Genomic DNA, 21,107 nt, shown 5'->3' on the forward strand with positions numbered 1-21,107 from the left:
AAAACTGGTGTCTTTATGGAGTTTGCTTTAGCAGCTTCAAAATCTGTATTTGCCAGACTTTCTATTCCAAATTTTTCCTTTCTTCGTGTGCTGCATGAGGGAGCACATACAGCTCCAACACACAAACCAGTCTTTCGCCTTAATATTCTTCACCCCATGTGCTTGTCTTTTCTACCTCCCTTTCCTGAATTCCCACATTGCTGCTTAAACCTGTCAAGAACTTGGGCATTTAGAAAGAAAGCCGTTTGAAGGGAAAGTACTGTTGGTATTTTCCCCTGGGTTGCCCTTATAAACAGCTCTCTTAGTGAAAGCTTGATATTTATTTGCAGGTGTCATCCATTCATTGTTACTAGGAAATCATAGGAAACTTAGGAAATAAAAAATGTCACCTAGAAAATTTTCTACATCACTGTAACACACATGAGCATGTTACACACACAGTTTTCTGCTTTCCCAGAAACACGTTGAGTATTAAAACTGGTTATTTTAATCTTGGCTATTGGCAGTTGTGATCACTTCTTAGATAAGAACTCGACCAGTTACTTAAGTACAGTATGTTTTGTAACCTCAGCAGCAGTTCAAAGCTGTTCTTATATATAAAATAAGCATGTAATACTTATTAAATAAGGGACGCGGGTGGCGCTGTGGTCTAAACCACAGAGCCTAGGGCTTGCCGATCAGAAGGTCAGCGGTTCGAATCTCCGTGACTGGGTGAGCTCCTGTTGTTCGGTCCCAGCTCCTGCCCACCTAGCAGTTCGAAAGCACATCAAAGTGTAAGTAGAGGGCAGGAAGGTAAACGGTGTTTCTGTGCGCTGCTCTGGTTCGTCAGAAGTGGCTTAGTCATGCTGGCCACATTACCCAGAAGCTGTCTGCTGATGAACGCTGGCTCCCTCAGCCTATAGAGCAAGATGAGTGCGCAACCCCAGAGTTGTCCGCAACTGGACCTAACGTTCAGGGGTACCTTTACCTTTTACTTATTAAATAATGTACTTTGAATCCACGATTAGTATTTGTCTGTGTGCGGGGGAAGGGGGGACTTCTAAATTCAGCCTTCTCCATTAATCAAAAGTTGACTGAAACTGGATAAAGGGAGCAAATAATATATAAAAGGCCCTGCACACTGAGTGTATGTGTGTACAGGTGTATAAAACTACATTGTTTGTAATGGTAACATTGATGGTTGCCAGGAGTTTGTTTTTGTTGACATTTGTAAGCTCCTTTGTGAAGGAAATGTCTAAAAAAGTGGGATACAATAAGAATGGAAGGAAATGCATTTCCATTGCTTGCAACCTGAGCTTTTTTCCCATTTATGGCTTTTGTACTTGTGCCAGGTAATGCTGAGGTTGCAGATGATGGTGCTAAGCGGTATGACACAATGTATTCATCTTGTGAAACGTCAAACAGCTCAGGTGTTGAGGAATCCGCGGCTAATGGAATGGTCTTGACACATGAAGAGCTTGGATACCAACTCTATGATGTTTCTGGTAAGCGTCCAGTCTACTTTGCGATAGCCCCTAAATATAGGTACCTCCCTGTTTTTCTGGATATTCAAATTGTATGTTTTACCGCTTGCATCAGCAATATCCATTACATGTATTCTGTGTTAAAGTCCATTCATGTGTACTGCATGGGGATTATCAGCAAAACTCAGATTTAGAATAGTGACATGGTTTATTTGTTTCCTTCCACACAATGCACACACGTGCTTGTCGTTAAAGATGCAGGATGGTCTGACAATCCCTTGAATTTATAGAACCCTCAGGTTTTGTATGACTTTTAAAACTTCCAGTAGGGTTGTGAAAGAGCAGCTTGGAAGACAACGTGTAGAGGTAGTACAGTGGGGTATATTCTGAGAGTGAGATCAAAGAACTACTGACAGTGGCACTTAGGAGAAAGCTTCAGGGAGCCTGGAAGGGAAGCAACAGGTGATGTACTGTTTCAGGGGAAAATAAAACAACCTTTCTAAGAGTGTCATGCAATGTTATAGTCTTTGTCAGTGACCTTGTAGACTTGCCTAGTGTCTTCAGAAAGTATTGACTCCTCTTCTTGGATTGAATTTGAAAGATCATGTTTATAGACATATACAGCTGACACTAGTATTTTTTTTACATAGTAAATCCTTATGAAGATGGTGCCCCCCCCCCCGTTGCTTACAGTCCTTAGGCAATATAGTCACACTGCAGTAAAATTTGCTACCATAAATGACACTGCATTTTGAATGAAGCACATATAAACCAGTTCCTTCATTCAGGTGTGGCCATGAACTTTCCTTTGTGTACCTGGCAGTGTGTAATACTTCAAATGAGGGGTGGTAGGGATTAATTCTCAGGACATTAAGTTCTGACTGGGAAGGAACTGATGCTCCATGTATACTTTTCCTTCCCATGAGATGTCTGTGCTGTATGTAACGTGTAATAACAAGGAGCAGGCATCATGCATATATTCAGGGCACTGTTTCTTTTCACAGACTGGGATGGGGGAAAAGATGGGAGTTCTGCATCTTTGAAACTACCCAAAAAGAAAATTGACTTATCAAATCCCAAGATGGCAGTTTTCACCCTCATAGTAAAATAGTTGGATGTTTTCTCAACTTCTTCAGGGTAAAGATGTGCCACAAATTACTGTATGTTTTGCACCTTCCTTTGTGTCATAATGGTCTTATACCTTTCCAGGCAGTCTCCTTTATATCATTTAAAAGTTGAATGAGCTGAGACCAGAATCAGTTTGAACTCACAGTTGGACTCAGATTAACCATAGCTTGGCATCCATAGGCCTCTAACACGTCTCTATTGTGAGGCTACTAATAGCTACCTTTCCTCAGTTACAATATTCATGTTAACTTGAAATGAAAAGAAACTCTTAATTTTATGCCAGCTTTTAAACCATGGTGCCTGGTCAATCAGGCAGTGATTTTTTTCTAAACCAGAAAGCGGTTGTTTTTGCACTCATCATCCCTATTTATCTGGTTGTGTCACAAGTGACTTAAATGGACATGTTTAGGGTAGGTGAAATAGTAAAATATTTTGTGGGTTAGAAGGCCTGACTTCATAAGTCCAGTATAAACTTTGAAATGTTTCTGCTAGCTGAGGTGCGGAGGAGCTATAAACTGATTGTGTCATTAATAAAGCAATCCAGGAATTTCTGTTTAGAGCAGAAATATCAGAATGGATTTTCCCATGTGCTAGATCATCGTAATAAAACCACTTAATAACAATAAATTTATATTTTTTTGTTCTACTAAAAGTACCTGTTGCAGTGCTGGGGTACCTCTAGCCAAGCCATGCCCAGCTTCCATTATATGGTGTCAGGTGTGGGGCAGGTCATGACATTTGGTGCTTTGTGGACTGTACCTTGGTCCACACATTTGATTTCACCTGATTCCTAGTTATTCAGTGGGTGGCCTGCCACACAGGAGGTTGGGAAGATAATGATCTGCCAGTTTATCACTTCTGACCTAGAGCTATGTGCAACATAATGGTAAAAACATATTGTCAGATGCTGTGTGGTGGTTGCTGGTGAGTAACCAGGCAGGACTCCGACCTGTCTTTTACAGGTTTTATTGTGCAAATTATTTACAGTGCAGATACACAAGTTTCATGTCTGTCTTAGTCACTTGCAGAATCTGGGAGTGGCCTCTTCTGGCTTTCCCCCCAACGTAAGAACTTAGACACCCCAAATCTCTGCCTCCCCTCTTTGCGTTTCACCCCTCTGTGTGAGCTGGGCGACGGAAGTGGCATGCGTTCCTCCTGGCCAGCCCGCCTAGGTGAGGCGCTGGGGCTCTTAGCAGCATCTTTGAGCCCTTTACAACCTTGGCTGGCTCCTTCCCTCTCTTCTCCATTGGAGGTGTGGCTTTTGCCCTCGCTGGAAGAGGAATTGCTCCTCAGAAGCGTAGGAGGCTCTCTGTATCCCAAACGCCCCCCTGCCTCCCTCCCCTATTCCGATGGCAGTCCCCTGACACATATATACAATGAAAAGCATATACAAGAATACTGTACATTTCTAAGCTCAGTAACAAGATATAATATAGCCAATACCTTAAAGCAAAACTTGTATCGTATATCAGATAAGAAGGATGGCAGTTCTTAAACCTGCACTTATGCCCCCCTCCTCTGTACTTTGGGTGTTTTGTTTTTTGTTTTGTTTGGTTTTTTTAAAAGAAAAAATATTAGTAATTCACTCTCGAATACATTTTTTTCAGATGAAGGCAGCCCCGTCATTTCTCCGGAAGACTTGAAAGAATGTTTGAAGAAACAATTGGAGTTCTGTTTCTCACGGTATTGAACTCCTAATGTATTGGTAAATGTAACTAGGGCTAGATATGGGCTCTTGCCATGGTGTACCCCATTTGTTTGTGGGAGTGCAACTTCCATTGGCTCCAGCCAGCAATGGAGTCCAACAGTAACTGGAGGGCAGTTTACCTTTGCTTTAAGGACTTATGTAAGTGGTCAGTTAAAAAAAAAAAAAAAAGCCAAAGGTTTCCTCTTGAATCCTCCTGTTAATATTTGGCACAATGCTATTGTGACAGAACGAGGTTGGCATTGTGCCTCCTGACCCAGTCAAGATTCTGAAATTCTTACTGTAAAAAAGAAATGCAAGTCACTTTTTAAGTTTTTGTTTGCTTGTTGAAATGTTTTCCTTTCTCCTTTGGGTTTTAGTAGCGATTTTATATTGCTCCCTGATAGTTTTTTTTGCTAGTTTTTGTGCTCGCCTAGTTTTCTACTACAGTGGTACCTCGCAAGACGAATGCCTCGCAAGACAAAAAACTCGCTAGACGAAATGTTTTTCCGTTTTCGATTTGCCTCGCAAGACGAATTTCCCTATGGGCTTGCTTCGCAAGACGAAAACGTCTTGCGACTTTGTTAAACCGTTAAAACCGTGCTTCGCAAGACAAAAAATTCGCTAGACGGCAAAACTTGCGGAACAAATTAATTTCGTCTTGTGAGGCACCACTGTACTTCAGGGTTGCATCCAGCAAAGTCCTCCTATTAGAGCAAGGACCTCTGTCTGTGCAATGAACCTGCATCTTTCCTTCTCTCGCCACGTGCCCCCTGCTCCCCCAAGATATGCCCCAGAAGGTTGGGGAAACCTAGGAACAGATTTTGAGGGGTGGCGTGGGAGGGCCCAAGGGCAGAGGGGAGAGGAAGTCCAGTGAGGAGCTGGACATCCTTGGAATAACAGGACATCTTTGCTGGATGCAACTTACGGTTGTTTTGTATTTTTTATTGATACTGTGAACTGCCCAAGGGTGAAGTAGGTCGGATATAAATGTCTATAGATCAGTAGATAGCTGCTCCTGACAGTTCAGCATTCACTAACCAGGCCAAAACCATAAGGCAGATGTCTATTTGTAGTAATAGGCAACATGTATTGGTAATACTGTATCAATATTTAGAACAAATTGGTAAAAGGATGTTATGTTGCTGCTTTCATGATGTGTATGATTCCATCCTGTGATCTTGGTATATCTCTGTTACATGGATGTGTACAGTATAGTCCTATACAAAAACATTGTATCTTTAAAAGTTTCTATTTTTTCTTACTGTTTTGAAGTGTTTGATAAAACTGTCCCTATAAGCCACCCTGATTTCTGGGTATAATTTTACAAAGATGCTTATTTATTTATTTATTTATATATTTCTAGTGAGAATCTATCCAAGGATCTTTACTTGATGTCTCAAATGGACAGTGATCAATTTATTCCAATATGGACAATCGCCAACATGGAAGGAATTAAGAAACTGACAACTAATATGGATCTAATTGTGGAAGTACTAAGATGTATGTCAAACTCTTTTCGTAGCTGTATTTTTAGATGCATTTACCCCTGGATAAATAGGTGCATTTCTGTATCTGAGAAACATATGTCTGCACCGAAGGCACTTGTTGCTGTTTTTAACTGCATTCCACTCCCTTAAAGTGAAGCTGCACTGTTTTATTTGGGACTGCTTTGGTGCCCTTCCTGTACATAAACCTATTATGTTTGAGCTATGTGAAACTGAAGGGAAATAATTACCTTCCCCTTTCATGCCCCAGGGTGAGATTCAATGTAGCTTCAGTGAGTGTGTCCTGCAGTGGGGCTCATTCTCATGTTAACCTTTCTTTCCTCAGAGGTCTGAAGGGCCTTGAGCAGTTTTTCATGTTATGGAGGCTGGTGAGAGGTGAAGGAAAATTGCAAGTCCCGTGGCATAAGTGCATTATGGAAGTGAGAACGTCACTGGATGTTGCCCATAGATTTGTTGCAGTGGGTTTTTCTGGAGTAATTCCTACTTTGGTTTCTACTTCCTCTGGTTGAAACTTCTTTACCAAAAAGGGGAAAGATTAACATGAGAATGAGCAGAGCTTGTGGGCACTGAGAATCAAGTGAATTGAGTTACCCATTTCAGGATTTAAGTTGAAAATTGGGCGAAAGGGTTCATGTATGTCGTTCTTAGGGTCTTGTTGTGTGGTATCTGTTTCTGGCAGTTTAAAAACTATTCTTTAGCTACTACTTCTTTTTAAATTCAGCTACTCCTATAGTCCAAGTGGATGAACGAGGAGAAAAAGTTAGGCCAAACCACAAACGATGCATTATTATTCTCCGCGAGATTCCTGAAACAACACCTGTAGAGGTAAGAAAACATTCAAGCATTCCATTGATACAACAAGTTGGGGAAAAGTACCATTCTGCAGGGAAACTCATCTGGATAGAAAGGGCCAGATTCAGCTGGCTTGGTGCACTTGCAGAAGTCAGCACAAGGGCTCATGGTAGCACAGTGGGGTTTTCCCCTCTCCTCCCCTTGCGCCACCTTCAAATCCATTCTGTGAGGTGTGAGGAGTGTGTGAGGAGATTGTTCTGTTGGGCAAACAGAAATGCTTGTCCTGATGGAAAGATCTCCTTAGCACTACGTTGAGTTCCACCCACAGCAGCCAATCACCTCTCAGGAATAAAGATATTTTAAGATGTCAATCCTGCAGAAAGCTTTCCTTTTCCCATTGAGAACTTAGAATGATGTGCATTGTAGTAAGGCAATACTCTCTAAGGCATTTATTCTTGGTTAATCGCAATAACTCCCTCCAAGCTATCGGGGAGATTAGGAATATTTGGTAGCGATCATTTCCGCTTTTGTAAAGCATAACTGAGTAGCATTTGCCATACCTATACTAAATTCACCTTAACAATGGCATTTTAAAAAATTGAGAAGTTGATTTTTTTAGTTGTGAAATATTAGTTCACAATAGCTGTGGATATGGATATTTGTTTTGGAACAAGGTTGCTTTGTTTTGCAGGAAGCCTATTTGACTTAGGAGATCACATGGTGGCTTTACAGATTGTTAGCAATCTTGTTTGGAGGTTGAAGTAAAGTAATGTTTCTTATTGTGATTGCTAAATGCACTGTTCCACATTTATGTAAGCGGAGTACAGGTCATTGCTAATGTAGGTAGCAGTGCTTCACTGAACTTAAGCATTTTGTACTCCAGTAGCAATTGAAAATATTTAAAAATAAAGATAAACATAGTACTGCATATATATTAATTCACTCTCTTTAGATGGCACAATGCCCCAGTTGATAATATGTCACAAAAACCTATACAGCAATTGTAATTTATTGAAATAGTCTTTTTTTCCCCCCTTCAGGAGGTAAAGGCACTGTTTAAAAATGAAAGCTGCCCCAAAGTGATAAGTTGTGAATTTGCTCACAATAACAACTGGTACGTTACATTCCAGTCAGACACTGATGCACAGCAGGTAAGAAAATCATGTGGTGGCCAGCATTTTACACTGCTATTATATTCTGTCCTCTCCTGGTGGGTGAGGGCAGCCAAGACAGTTATAAACCTATGTATCTCAAAGCAATCATGTAAACGCAGCCAGAAGTTGAGAAGTGGGGAGACAACTTTAAAAGACTGAAGGCAGCTAAGAACACACAACTGATTAACGTTGCCTCCGTTACCTGAGGGGTGTGGGTGGCATAGCAGAATGGGCATATCCCAGCTGATCCAGGGGTGTATTTGCTGCTTTGACATGGGTAGGAAACCCTTTCAGCTCAAGAGGCACATTACCTTCCAGACAACTTTATTGAGGCCACTTGCCAATGGTGAGTGGCAGCAAAGGAGGGCGGAGCAACAAATCAAATGCAACCATTGTAGAGTAGGCTGGTTTCTAGACACACTCTCACACTCTGTCCTTCATCAAAGCAAATAAGAGGCATTATCAGGAGGTCCAGGACACATTCCAGCCTGGCAAAAGCACACAGGCTAGTGAAGATTGTGTGGAAGAGTTCTGAGGGCTAGAGGCAAAGGTTTGGAGGACTGCCACCAGAGTGGCCACCCCAGCTTTAATTTAACACTTTATGTGGCAAAGCTCTTAACTGTTCCTAAAGTAACCTCCGTAAAAGGAGCCAGATTGTTTTTCTTTCTTTTTATTTCAGTTTGTATTTATGCAGATAGTTCCATAAGCTTTCCAATATCTCTGAAGTGTAATTCTATCAAAGCGAGTCTCAGTGAATGTTTTTATATCTGTACAGGCATTTAAATATTTACGGGAAGAAGTTAAAACCTTTCAGGGCAAGCCAATAATGGTAAGTTGCCTCAAGTATTCTCGGATCTTAAGTTATATAGTGGTGCCTCGCAAGACGAAATTAATCCATTCCGTGAGTCTCTTCGTCTTGCGGTTTTTTCGTCTTGCGAAGCACGGCTATTAGCGGCTTAGCGGCTATTAACGGCTTAGCGGCTTTAAGAAAAAGGAAACAAACTCGCAAGAACTCGCAAGACGTTTCGTCTTGCGAAGCAAGCCCATAGGGAAATTCGTCTTGCGGAACGACTCAAAAAACGGAAAACTCTTTCGTCTTGCCACTGTATTTCAGTATTTAAATGATTGGTTGAGCACTGTGGCTTTAATACCAGTTTGGTGTAGGTGTAATGTTTCTCTCCAAATTGGTTTATTTTAATCATGGTTTAAAGCAAGGGTCAGGAACCAGCGGGATCCTGATCTTTCTCTCGTCTCCACTCACCCGCCTCCCACAACCAAGAGGGCCAACTTTTAACATTGGGATGGGACTGATGGGGAACTTCCTAGTGCAGCTGATCCCAGCTGCTTGTTGTTTTTTGTAGGCTCTCTTCAGGGGACAACAGTCAGCTGATTGTCACTGCTTGCGGAGAGCTGTGTGCTGCACTTTGTCAGGGCTTCGATCAGCTGATAGCCAGGCCTTCAAAGTGTCTTGCAGAAGGCTTTGCAGGCACCTTTGATTGTCTGTGCCTGCAGCCCACTTTGGGCCAAGTCACAACTACTTGCTGCATACATGACATTGTATATGATGGTCAGGTGTAGGGCAAGTGGTTATGGCTTGAACAGAGGTTCCCCACCCCTGGTTTCAAGCATGGTTAGCATTCCTGGAGTTGACTACAGTTAAGTCTAATCAGGATTGCATTGCGGACATGGTTTTGAGGCACTTTTTAGTCTTATTCATAGTGCCAACCGAACCGAACAACATTAAACTATGGCCAAAGCAAACCATGAAAGTGGGAGACGAGAGGGTAGCACATCTTTGATGTGGGGGAGAGTCTGCTTCAAGTGGTGCTTTGCAAAGCTGCAAAGAGCATTTTGACAGGTGCACAATCCCACCTTCTGGTGAATCATGCTAATCCTGGTCAATCATGCTCCTCATTCCAGCATTAGTGGAACTGCTTGCTCTTGCTAGCATACCTACTAAGCAGATCTGTCTCAATAATATTGAATGACAGTGTTAGATTAAATAGTCAGTTTTAATTGTTGTGACATGACATTTTGGAAGGAAGGCTTATATTGGGTATTTGGAATATAGAACTTCATCCCAGAAGCAAACCAAATTGTAAACTTTGTTGAAAGTGCATTCTTAGCAATTTGTAAAAGCTAGTTCTGCAGGCTAACCTGATAGATGAAGGAAGTAGTACACATAATTGTGGCATCCTCTTTTCTTTTACTCTGATACAGACCTTTTAATGGCCTTGTCACCATGTATAGTAAATGTGCTGTGGTTTCATCTTCCTTTTGCAGGCCAGGATAAAAGCCATCAACACATTTTTTGCCAAGAATGGTTACCGGGTAGTGGATTCCAGTGTGTATGTTCAACCTGTTCAAACACAAGCACAGTTTGCCTCACCACTGTTTATGCAGCCTGTATATAGTCCTCAGCAGTACTCCATCTACAGTATTGTGCCTCAGACATGGTCTCCAAACCCTGCACCTTATTTTGAAACACCACTGGTAAGCTTATGCTTAAGTCTCATGTGTGAGTCACCTGGGTTTATCTTTGGTGGCTTCAGAAGAACACTGTTATGTCATTAAATACCACCTGAGTATTTTTAAAAATAGTATTTAAGCATTTTCAGTACTAAATACAGATAAACTGTCTTACTCAAAATTACTGAGTGGTTTTAAAGGCCTGCTTGAAAAACCATGAGATTCTGCAATGGAATAACAGTAATAAATTTGAGCCTTCTCTAGCTATGAACTACAATTAGTGGGTTTAATAATGTTCAGCATTCTACTAGTCGCTCTGGAAATAAGCTACTGAGGATTCAAGGCCTCTACACACAGACCTTTTAATTTTAAACTAGTGATAGATAATCACTGCAGAAATTCACACCTACAGCCACCGGGGTATGGGTTTTGGAGAGATGTTGAAGAAGCCCTGCTATGCAAGATTATCCTCAGCAAGCCCTGTCTTTGAAACTCTGGGAATTCTTGCTGTTAATATAGAGAAACCACACATTGGTTCTCTCCTTCTCTCCTTGCTTGAGCTAACATATCTTGTCCCCATTTTCCTGCCTTCTTATGTGAGCCCTGACTTTCTAGCCTTTACATACTCTAAGGAGAATATCTCCACTCGGTATAGCATTACCTCACCCCACAGCTAAGTATTCTGGTAAAAGGGGAAATGTATACAGTTGGTGGAAATGGGGAGGTAGGGCAGCATACTTAACTTGGTTTTGAGTATACTGTTGTGGTCCTCAGTTTTCTAGTTAAAGAACCTTTGTTTACAGTGGGATGAGTCCTCTATGCTGCCTCTTGATATATACTTTGTGTCTGCTGCAGGCTCCATTTCCTAACGGTGGATTTGTGAATGGCTTCAATTCACCAGGATCGTACAAGACAAATGCTGCTGGATTAAGTATAGCTCGCCCATTCCATAGAAACCGGTAAGAAAACTGGCCACACCCTTTTTGGGAGACCTATGACTGCGTCTGTCTTGTTAGCCATTCTTTTGATCAATGCAGCTTTCTCTCTTCTGTCTGTTCAGCCATTCGGAGACAGATTCCGGTTCAGAGAACTTTCAATTCCAAGCTAGAATTTGCTTCCACTGTTCCTAGGATTAGCTAGGAAACAGCTTCATAAATTTATATTTGCTATAGCTCACCACTCAAAATGTTTTAAGTCTTGGGTGTAGTTTGCAATAAGATTTGCTTCTGTTCTTGCGATATGCATGGGCCATGGGACACTTACTGCTTCTTGGCTACAAGCACGTCTCCACCCCTGTACTGAAGGCAATGACGGGTTGTGAAGGGAGGAAGAAACCACAGATTTTTACCATGCTTGCTGTGCTCAGGAGAAGCTGCTTTCACAGCAGCTCCACAAGGTGTGAGACCAGCAGCAGGGAGAAGGTAGGGAACTTTCAGATACCCTTGTCCACTCCTGTTTGAACTAAGCAGAATTTAACCCCCACTGTTTAGCAGTGATTAAATCCTGCTGCCTTAGGTGCACAGCCAATGCAGAATTTAATACTTATCAGTGGCATCAGCTGATGGGCATGTGGATGTGGTTTGGGGGAACAGGCTATGTGGGCCAATTTGACCCCTTTCAGGCCAAAATTTGCCTGTGAGCCAGAGGTTCCCCACCCCTGCATTGCAGGCTCATTCTTCTGTTGTATTGAAGTGTTATCAGTAACACACTTAAAGGAATGCTCTCTGCAGTTGGGTGTGCAGTGGAGGAAGGCGTAGTGCAGTTGTACAGTACGACATCTCAATGACCAGTTCATTTCAAGCTACTTCTGTTATAACCGACATATTGTCTCCACCTCTGTAATTCATTTACCAAATTAGACTCTGTTCTGATACAGCTGTAAAGATTTGAGTGTAGATATGCTCATTCATAAAAGAAGAAAAAATCCAGTAAATGGGAGCAACACGTAATTACTGAAAATGATAGTGTGCTAGGTTAACACAGTCATTGCTTTCTGTGAGATTTCGTTTGCAAACAGCCTTTGTACATATTTGGGGAGGCCAAAGTTCAGGGTCGTCAGACAGTATCACTAACAGAAGTTGGACTATGATACAGTAATTTCAGCAACAACGGGACCTGTGCTACTGGTGTTTTAATTTTAACCGAAACTCAATAAAAGTTGGTTTGTGCAGACACTTGGCTTTCTAAAGCCTTTAGTAAGACAGCCTGAGACATTTTGGTATGGACTGAGTTTTAGATGCCACCAGCATGTGGAACCTACTTTCTGTGGAATTGCTTGTACTAAGTGAAAAGCTGGAGGAAATGTAGAAGATGCTGAGAGGTCCTCTTTGTGATTATCAATATCTTTCATATCCTAATTTCTCTTTCATATCCTAACTGGTGTTTCCTGCTTGGCAGGGGGTTGGACTCGATGGCCCTTGTGGTCTATTCCAACTCTATGATTCTATGATTCTAATTTACAGTTGCCATAGCTTTGAGATTGACTAGAAAGTTTCAGCGTCTTATGTTTTTAATCTAAACCAGAAGATGTTCTGGTTTAGGCAATATGAATGTGTATCTGTCTTTTCCAGCTGTTTTAATATTATTACATGACTATATAGTAAGCTTTTAAAGCTTGGTTTCAGAGCCTTACGAAACTATCTAACCACATTGGAAAATGATTTTCTCCTTACAAAAGTATTTTTGTCAGTGGGCATACATTTTAGGGAAACAAATATCTTGGCCTGCCTTAACTATGCCGCGCCCCTCCCCCCCAGCTGAACAAAATATTTCTAATCTTTGAGAATATCCTGTAGGATTAAATCACACCACAGCTTTGGAGATACATGTTCCTTTGAGTAATATTTCTTGACAGATCAGACGGTTGTGCATTTTTTATTTTATGGCAGCATCGAGAATGAGATGTGGATTCTGAGTATCAGCCCTGTGATGATAAATATTGCACATGAGAGAAAATGGGCCTAACAATCGAAGTCTGAGCATCTCTTAATATTCTCATACTTTTCTCTCCTGCTGTTTTCTTTCTTTGACCTCTCTTTCTCTTGCTTAGGCTAAGAATGTGTGCCCTTCTCAATGACAGCTAAGATTATGAGATCTGAGGGCTGGCTCACACTTTGAAACCTGGTTTTAAAAGCTTCATATTTCTATTTAATTGTACTGTGTCTTAGTCATAGCATTATTCTGGAATTTGTAAACTGTTCATTTGGCTATTACTAGTGTGATTTGTATTGTACTACACTGCAATTCTTCAGTTTCCTATAAGGAGTCATTTCTCAAAAGAAAAGCTATAGAAGTCTCTGCATTTAGGTTTTAAAGCATTCTGGACCCTCTTGGCAGTTTTTGTTGATGTCCTATGAAGACTTTGATAACCTTCTTGAAATGGGGATGAATGGATTAGCTGATTCCAGTTACTGCAAAAAGAAGTTGTAGTTACCAACTGGTTTCTAAATATATTTCAGACTTTTGCAAACTCATTTGTGACATTTGAAGTTGAATCAGTTTACAGTTTGGATCAATGAAGAGTTTTTCCATTAAGGATTAGATTTATTAATACTGTGATACTAAATTGATGGCTGTACACCCCCTCTACTCACAACAGACATAATAGTTTAGCAGGGTGTGTTCTGCTCAAACCCACCTTATAGTGTTTCCAGCTAATACTGAGTAAGTCTATTTAGGACCACCCCCAAAAAATATTTGCGTGTTTTCAAAGAAACTACTTGCACCTTGATCCCCAAGTGGCAAAGGATTTCTTGGAGTTATTTGCCTCTTGGGCCTTCCTCACAGAGATGTGATTTTATTGGGACATGATAATAAATAATAAATTTATAAACTTTTTTTATTTATACCCCGCCCTTCCCGGTTCAGAAAACTGGGCTCAGGGCAGCTAACAACAAATTTAAAACACTTAATTGTAATACAACATAGAAGCAGCATAAAATACAGTATAAAAGCATGAATAATAATAAAATTCAAAGTTCAAAAATCAATTTGGGGGAAATCCATCCAATAAACATTAGATAGTCATCAGGGCTAGCTGGCTGAATTAGTCCTACTTGAGCCAGTGAAGAGGCCAGGGGAGAATTGGCTGTGGGGTCCCAGAGCATGTAATCATCATAAAAGGGGAGAGGGAGTAAAGAGAAGGGAAATAAAATATCAGGCTGAATTCAAATTAAAGGCCAAGCTCTGTCTTACAGGCCCGGTGAAAGGAGGTTAAATCCTGTACGGCCCTAGTCTCATAGGACAGAGCATTCCACCAGGTTGGAGCCGTTACTGAAAAGGCCCTGGCCCTGGTGGAGGATAGTCTGACTTCCTTAGGGCCCAGGACCTCTAAACTATGGTTATTCATGGACATTAAGGTCCTCTGTGGGGCATACCAGGAGAGGCGGCCCTGAAAAAAGGAGGGCCCTAAGCCACAAAGGGCTTTAAAGGTCAAAACCAGCACCTTGAACCATGAGCCTATACTCCACCGGGAGCCAGTGCAACTGGTAAAGCACTGGGTGAATATGCTCCCATGGCAGGGACCCCGTGAGGAGCCTCGCTGCAGCATTCTGCACCCACTGGAGTTTCTAGGACAGTTTCAAGGGCAGCCCATGTAGAGCAAATTACAGTAGTCAAGCCTGGCGGTGACCATCGCATGGATCACCGTGGCCAGATCAGGGTGGGAAAGGTAAGGGACCAACTGCTTAATGCGGCAAAGATGGAAAAATGTCGCCTTAGCTGTTGTTGTAACCTGCGCCTCCATGGAAAGGGAAGCGTCAAGGATTACACCCAAACTCTTAACAGAAGGCACTGGCACTAATTGGGCTCCTGCGAGCGAAGCGAGTTGGTCCCTCATCCCCATGCCATCCCAACCCAGCCAGAGGACCTCTGTCTTTGAAGGATTTAGTTTCAATCGGCTCCCACAAAACCATCCAGCCACAGCCTTTAAGCATCTGGTCAGTGTGTCTGGGGCTGAGTTGATGTGGCCATCCATCAGCAGATAGAGCTGAGTGTCATCAGTATATTGGTGACAACCCAGCCCAGAGCTCCAGACAATCTGGGCAAGGGGGCGCATAAAGATGTTAAAAAGCATTGGGGAGAGGATTGCGCCCTGCGGCACTCCACACACCAAGGAGTGGCGTGACGACATCTCCCACCCTAGTGCCACCCTCTGTCCCCGACCAGAGATAAAAGAGCACAGCCATTGTCAGGCTGTGCCCTGTGTCCCCAGGTCGGCGAGGCGCTTGTCCAGAAGATCATGATCGACCATATCAAAGGCTGCTGACAAATCTCAAAGAATCAACAGTCCCGACACGCCTCGATCCAGTTGTCTAGGGAGATCATCTGTTAGGGCGACCAGAGCCGTTTCGGTCCTGAAACCAGGACGGAAAACGTACTGAAATGGATATAAAACCAATGTTTCCTCCAGAAACCTGCCAAGCTGTTCAGCAACCGATCTCTCAATTACCTTACCCAGATACGGAAGATTTGAAACTGGGTGGTAATTGGATAGATCTAAAGGATCTAATGAAGTTTTGTTTAAGAGCTGACACACCATTGCTTTCTTCAGCTCCCTTGGGAATGTCCCCGTGAAAATAATGATGATTGCATTTGGGGACCTTATTTTACAAGCTGTAAGCTTAGTGTTGTCTGGGTACCACATCCATACAGGGAGTCAATGCATATTGAAACTGAGTGTTTTTTTATTTTAAAAAGGGGAAGTAATGATCTGTTTTAACATGATTAATTGCACCCAAAAAAAGAAAAATTCTGGAGACCCTTACTTTAATCTCAGAATAGGTGAGGACAAAGGAAATGGGGGCATGCTCGTTTGAAGGTAGGAAATGAGTGGTTGGATTTTTGAGCTGAACCTGAAAAGGGATTAGAGTGATTATATAGATACACAACTTGACATGCACAAAAAACCATGCTGAGTAAAAAAATAGCCTTGTTTTTGCTTTCAAACATTGTATTCTGTCAATTCACAGTAGTGATGCTGGTGGCCAATGCAGATTTGTATTGTTATTAGGAAAAAATACTACTAAGCTTCCTTAGTTCTTAATGTGTTGGTGGCCAGTTTAGTTTGTTGACAGGAGCACCTTTTTGTACTGTTGGGTTAATTTATGTCCACGTATTTTATATATCCAGCGTGAAGCCTCATTTCCGATTGTCAAGTAGTTCTGAACATTCTGCTGAAGTAACATCCGCAGTCAGTGCTGTGTCCATAGGAGATGGACAACTGCACAGAGCCAGCTCAAGGAACTTCCAAACGGAACGGCAAGCAAACTCATTGTCAGGACACCAAGATCAAAGCTATTCACCGAAGGATTCTTCTGTTACACAGATAGAGCAAAATGGTGATTATGGCATGAGCCGAGGCAGGTAAGGAATACATCATTTACAGGTGTGCTTTAAGGTTTCTGCCAGCTATATAAAGCTGCGTTATAATGAGCTAGATCGTTGGTCTATCTAGCCAAGGATGTCTGTGTTGACAGGCAGTAGCTGTTGTCAGGCAGGGGTCTTTCTCAGCGCATCCAGTGCTCTATTTTGTCAGCATTTGAACCTGGGACTATTTTGCTACAGTAAAGTCTCAAAGCTACTCTTAAAACAAAGTTCTACAAACAAATGAAATCCATATAAATGCTGTTCTTAAATTTAAAATTCAAAATCAGTAGCAGACTAAAAGTGAATAATAAGAAAGGAAAATACCCCCTCTCACACATCAGAGATAAACTTTGAGCTAAAGTAGTCCCCAAAACCACCACAATATTAACACTGGTGCTGGAAAGATATTACTATTAATTCTCTGAAGGAACCTTCTCTCTGCCAGCTCTAGGGTGTCCACAAAACCAGGCAAACTCCAATAAAACACAGGGAATAAAAGATGGGTGGGCATTTAATCATATCAATAAGCTGTTGACAGTTTTAGCAGCTTTTAAAATAGTTAGAAAGTTCATGGAAGCTTCCCTTTGCTTATTTACAGGAGAAACATTTTCAGAGGTCGGAGAAGGCGGGAAGATGACAGACTTGTGGTAAGGTTTTGGGCTTACTAAAAGGAATATTTGTACAGTCATACCTCGGGTTGAAGTTGCTTCAGGTTGAGCGTTTTCGGGTTGCGCTCTGTGGCGACCTGGAAGTAACAGAACGTGGTACTTCTGGGTTTCGCCGCTTGCGCATGCACAGACGGTCAAAATGACATCATGCACAGAAGCGGCGAATTGCGGCATGCGCAGACATGGGTTGCGTTCTGCTCTGGATGTGAACGGGGCTCCGGAAGGGATCTTGTTTGTATCCAGAGGTAGCACTGTACTGTAAAACAGCCCCTGTGATGGCCCTTCATGTGCCAAAAGAGGTTCTGTCATTTCCAAAATAGTGGCTTGGATCATTCGTCCCTTCTGCCCAAACAGTGACCCTTCTCTTCATTCCCACCTGTATTGCACGTAATGGAATTAGATTTCACAGTCATACTGCTCTCAATTTCCATTGAATATATTTTCTTGAAATAGTACTTGGATATTTTCTCACCGATATGGATCACAGCGATACCTAAATACAAGCACTTGGGGCTTCTGAAGAGGATGTTGTGGCTGCTTTTTGCTTCTCCTTTGGTCCTGCGATTGCTGTGCGTGAAGTCGTGGCTTGCTTGGTTTAGCATATCGTCTGGACCCAGGCCTGTGGTTTGTCTCCAGACAAACCACAAGCTGTGTAACCACAGTTTGTTCTTAGGCTTACTGGAAGATGCAAATGATGAGCCTGGGTGTGGATGGCATGCTAAGGCAAATCATGGCATAGCTCACAGCAGTGCAGCAGCAGCACGACTGCAATCTTCTATCCAGGAATCTACTTGCTCATGCTTTCATTGAAAGCCGCAGTCTGATTTAGCATTGCGTGTGAACCCGTTCACTGTATTGCATGAATATGGCTTGCAAAGGTATCTGGATGGAGGGAAGAAGTGTGTTACTCAATTTCTCCTCTGGATTGAATATTGATTGGGTGGGGCATAGTATGTTACTCCTTCACCGTATATTAACATGTTATCTTCTTTTTTAGCGGCCTCCGCCTTCAGCTGAAACTAAGACTGTGACACCAAAGTTTGACTTGCTAGCCTCGAATTTCCCTCCATTGCCTGGCAGCATGATAAAAACACAAGGGGACCCAGTCTTAGAGAGTAGGATGTCGGACGTTGTTAAAGGAATAAGCAAAGAAAAGGTACCTAATCTCAGTGTTTGACCTAATCTCAGAGCAAGAAGGGGAGGTTAGAGTGAGTCTAGTCCTAATCAAGGGCACAGATTGTTAGAAGAGAGCGAGAAGTGGCTGCCTCCCACCAGTCCGGCCCCAAATCCTGTGACGGATAATAAAACAAATGCACCCCTGTCTTGGAATGCTTGCTACACAGTGCATTACCTTGTCTTGCTCCAAGGGGTCCATACAGGAGCACTACATCTAATGGGGCTGAATGTCTGGGTGAGAAATCTGAGCCAGGATTATTTCAGTCACCCTTGTAAATAAGCCCATACAGGTTAGTAGCCTGCAAAATGTTTAGTTGCCTGCTTAGGGGCTCACAAAAGAGGGAAGGAGAGTGAAGGTCAGGAGGCCAGTGCCCTGGAAGGTGTCACCAGTGATGTTTGCCCTGGGCCTGCCTTTATTTTTTATACTGAATCAGTGCTAGGTACCTGAGTATAGCCACCATTTAAATTTCCCACCATGCCCCTATGTAACATCGCTTTGGAGCCTGCCACTGCTATCAGCTAAGCCTGCCACAGGGCCCAGTGACAAGTATTGGAGACCCATTAGATACAAGTTTGCTGAAGGCCCCATCAGACCTGTAACTGGTCCTGTGAAGAGATCTGCCCCCCTCCCCCAGTAGCTTGCTCTAGGTTTGTACTGAGTATGGAAATGGCTTGCCTCCTCTGAGGGCATATCTAGTTTTCTATTCTTTGAGCATAGGAGGGACTGAGAGCTCCATCCCTCCTCTGCCAATTCCCTCACCTGCATGCAGTTTGTGGCCACTGTGGCTACGAGGCTAGTGCTTTAAATACAAGACTGAGTGTGTGCAGTGCTGGAGTAGACAGGTGCAGCTGCTTTTACAAACTTGTAAAGGATGCATTTTAATGTATGTACTCTGCGGGCTTGATTGAATGACATTCCTATTTTAAAATGTTTGTGTGCCCCTGGTTTGTGGCTGTGACTCATGTGAGTTGTTACCTTAGTCTGCATTGTTGAAAACATCGTTTCTTTTGCTTCCTCTAGGAAAACAAAGAGTTGCCAGTCGATTGTATAACATCTACTCAGGAAGAGCAGGGCCAGAGTACTGTTCAGCCTGTCATGAGTGCCAGTTCTCCCTGTGAGATTGATGTTCCTGGATTAAGGTAAGGAGACAAGTGTTAGTTTTAAGTTGCACCTGGAACTATGTAGCTGCATTGAAAGGGAAGGGCAAATATATTTATGTTTGTTTTAGTACTAGAGGCATTTTCTGCCAGCAGGCTGTTCAAAGTGACATGCAACCAATAAAAAGAAAACCATGGGGGGAAGCAAATTACAGGGCAGCTAGTTAAACAAAAGACAACAGCAAATATCGATAATAGTATGGGTGAAAGTTGCAGCTATACTCAGAATGCCCTGCCCTTTTTCCTTTAACTGATTAATGCTTTGGGTACTCTTCATGTTTGTAAGAACTAGTTCATGGTGCTGCCTATCTCCTCAGATGCCTGGTAACAGATGATTCTGTTTTAAAAGGTACTGTGCAGTAATCTGGGTCCCCATATCTGGTTATACAGTGGTGCCTCGCAAGACGAAATTAATTGGTTCCGCAAGTTTTTTCTTCTTGCGAGTTTTTCGTCTTGCGAAGCACGGTTTCCCATAGGAATGCATTGAAAATCAATTAATGCGTTCCTAGGGAAACCGCTTGCCAGGCTGGCAGTGCGGAGAAGGGCTTTTCTCCCCACCGCAAGCCTTCAGGACAGGTACGGGAACAGAGGGGAAGGCGTGCAGCGCTTTCCCTCTGTTCCCGGGGCTTGCGTGGGAGGAGGGTTTTTCCTCCGCACCGCCAACATTCAGAACAGCATTCTGAATGTTGGCGGTGGGAAGGAAAACCCTCCTCCCACCCCAAGTCTTCAGGAAAGCCATCCGAAGCTGGGCGGCGGGAGGAGGCGTTCCCCCCCCCCCGCCCGGCATCGGAGCTTCGTTCCGATGCCGGGCGGGGGGGGAGGAGGGGTTCCCCCCCCCCCGCCCGGCATCGGAGCTTCGTTCCGATGCCGGGCGGGGGGAGGTCCGAGGACAGTGGGGAAGACGCGCTGCGCTTCCCCGCTGTCCCGGAGATTTCCCTATGGGCTGTCGTCTTGCGAAGCAAGCCCATAGGGAAATTCGTTTTGCGAAGCGCCTCCAAAACGGAAAACCCTTTCGTCTAGCGGGTTTTCCGTCTTGCGAGGCGTTCGTCTTGCGGGGTACCACTGTACTGAATATCCTTAAAATATGTAAACAATTCCTAAGAGCTCACTTGTGAGTCTTAAGAGCAAGCAGATTAAATGGAGGAACATGGTTGCACTTGGAGCCAGTTCAAACATAATTCTAAGCCGACAATGACTTTGTGCTGATGAGCTTCTGCAGTGAAGATTGAGACCATAGCACACTTCTGGTTTTGCTCTGTTAACAAAGGAGAATCCGTGGTTTGCTTAGTGTTACGTCTGAATCTGGGCTCGTAGTTTGTTTCCCCTAGAAAAGCCACAAGTGGTAAACCCAAGAAACAAGCCTTTGCCTACAGCTTGGGGTTTGAAGTCAGACAAATCACCAGCCTGATTTTAGACCTAATACTAAACCAAACCATAGCTTAGTCCTGGGTAGCACTGCCAGACCAGGGGAGGAGAGCGGTGGCTACACCCACATATTTGTGGCCCACCCACATATTGGCTTGTTTTGTGCCAAGCCATTT

General features: G+C 43.0%; 1 protein-coding gene across 11 annotated transcripts in view; it reads left to right on the top strand.

The window, feature by feature from the left end:
* LARP4 (La ribonucleoprotein 4) overlaps positions 1 to 21,107 on the top strand; it is a 38,159-nt gene that overhangs the window by 11,240 nt on the left and 5,812 nt on the right. For all 11 annotated transcript variants that reach the window (XM_083489932.1, XM_083489937.1, XM_083489941.1 and 8 more), the window contains 12 exons: positions 1,332 to 1,484; positions 4,199 to 4,274; positions 5,642 to 5,778; positions 6,505 to 6,608; positions 7,616 to 7,726; positions 8,505 to 8,558; positions 10,013 to 10,222; positions 11,054 to 11,157; positions 16,328 to 16,561; positions 17,163 to 17,211; positions 18,230 to 18,388; positions 19,430 to 19,548. In XM_083489932.1, the coding sequence (XP_083346058.1) occupies positions 1,332 to 1,484; positions 4,199 to 4,274; positions 5,642 to 5,778; positions 6,505 to 6,608; positions 7,616 to 7,726; positions 8,505 to 8,558; positions 10,013 to 10,222; positions 11,054 to 11,157; positions 16,328 to 16,561; positions 17,163 to 17,211; positions 18,230 to 18,388; positions 19,430 to 19,548 (1,510 nt within the window). The remainder of the gene's footprint in view (positions 1 to 1,331; positions 1,485 to 4,198; positions 4,275 to 5,641; positions 5,779 to 6,504; positions 6,609 to 7,615; positions 7,727 to 8,504; positions 8,559 to 10,012; positions 10,223 to 11,053; positions 11,158 to 16,327; positions 16,562 to 17,162; positions 17,212 to 18,229; positions 18,389 to 19,429; positions 19,549 to 21,107) is intronic.

The sequence above is a fragment of the Podarcis liolepis genome (assembly GCF_965112155.1).
Source record: "Podarcis liolepis genome assembly, chromosome: 2".
Taxonomy (NCBI): Eukaryota; Metazoa; Chordata; class Lepidosauria; order Squamata; family Lacertidae; genus Podarcis; species Podarcis liolepis.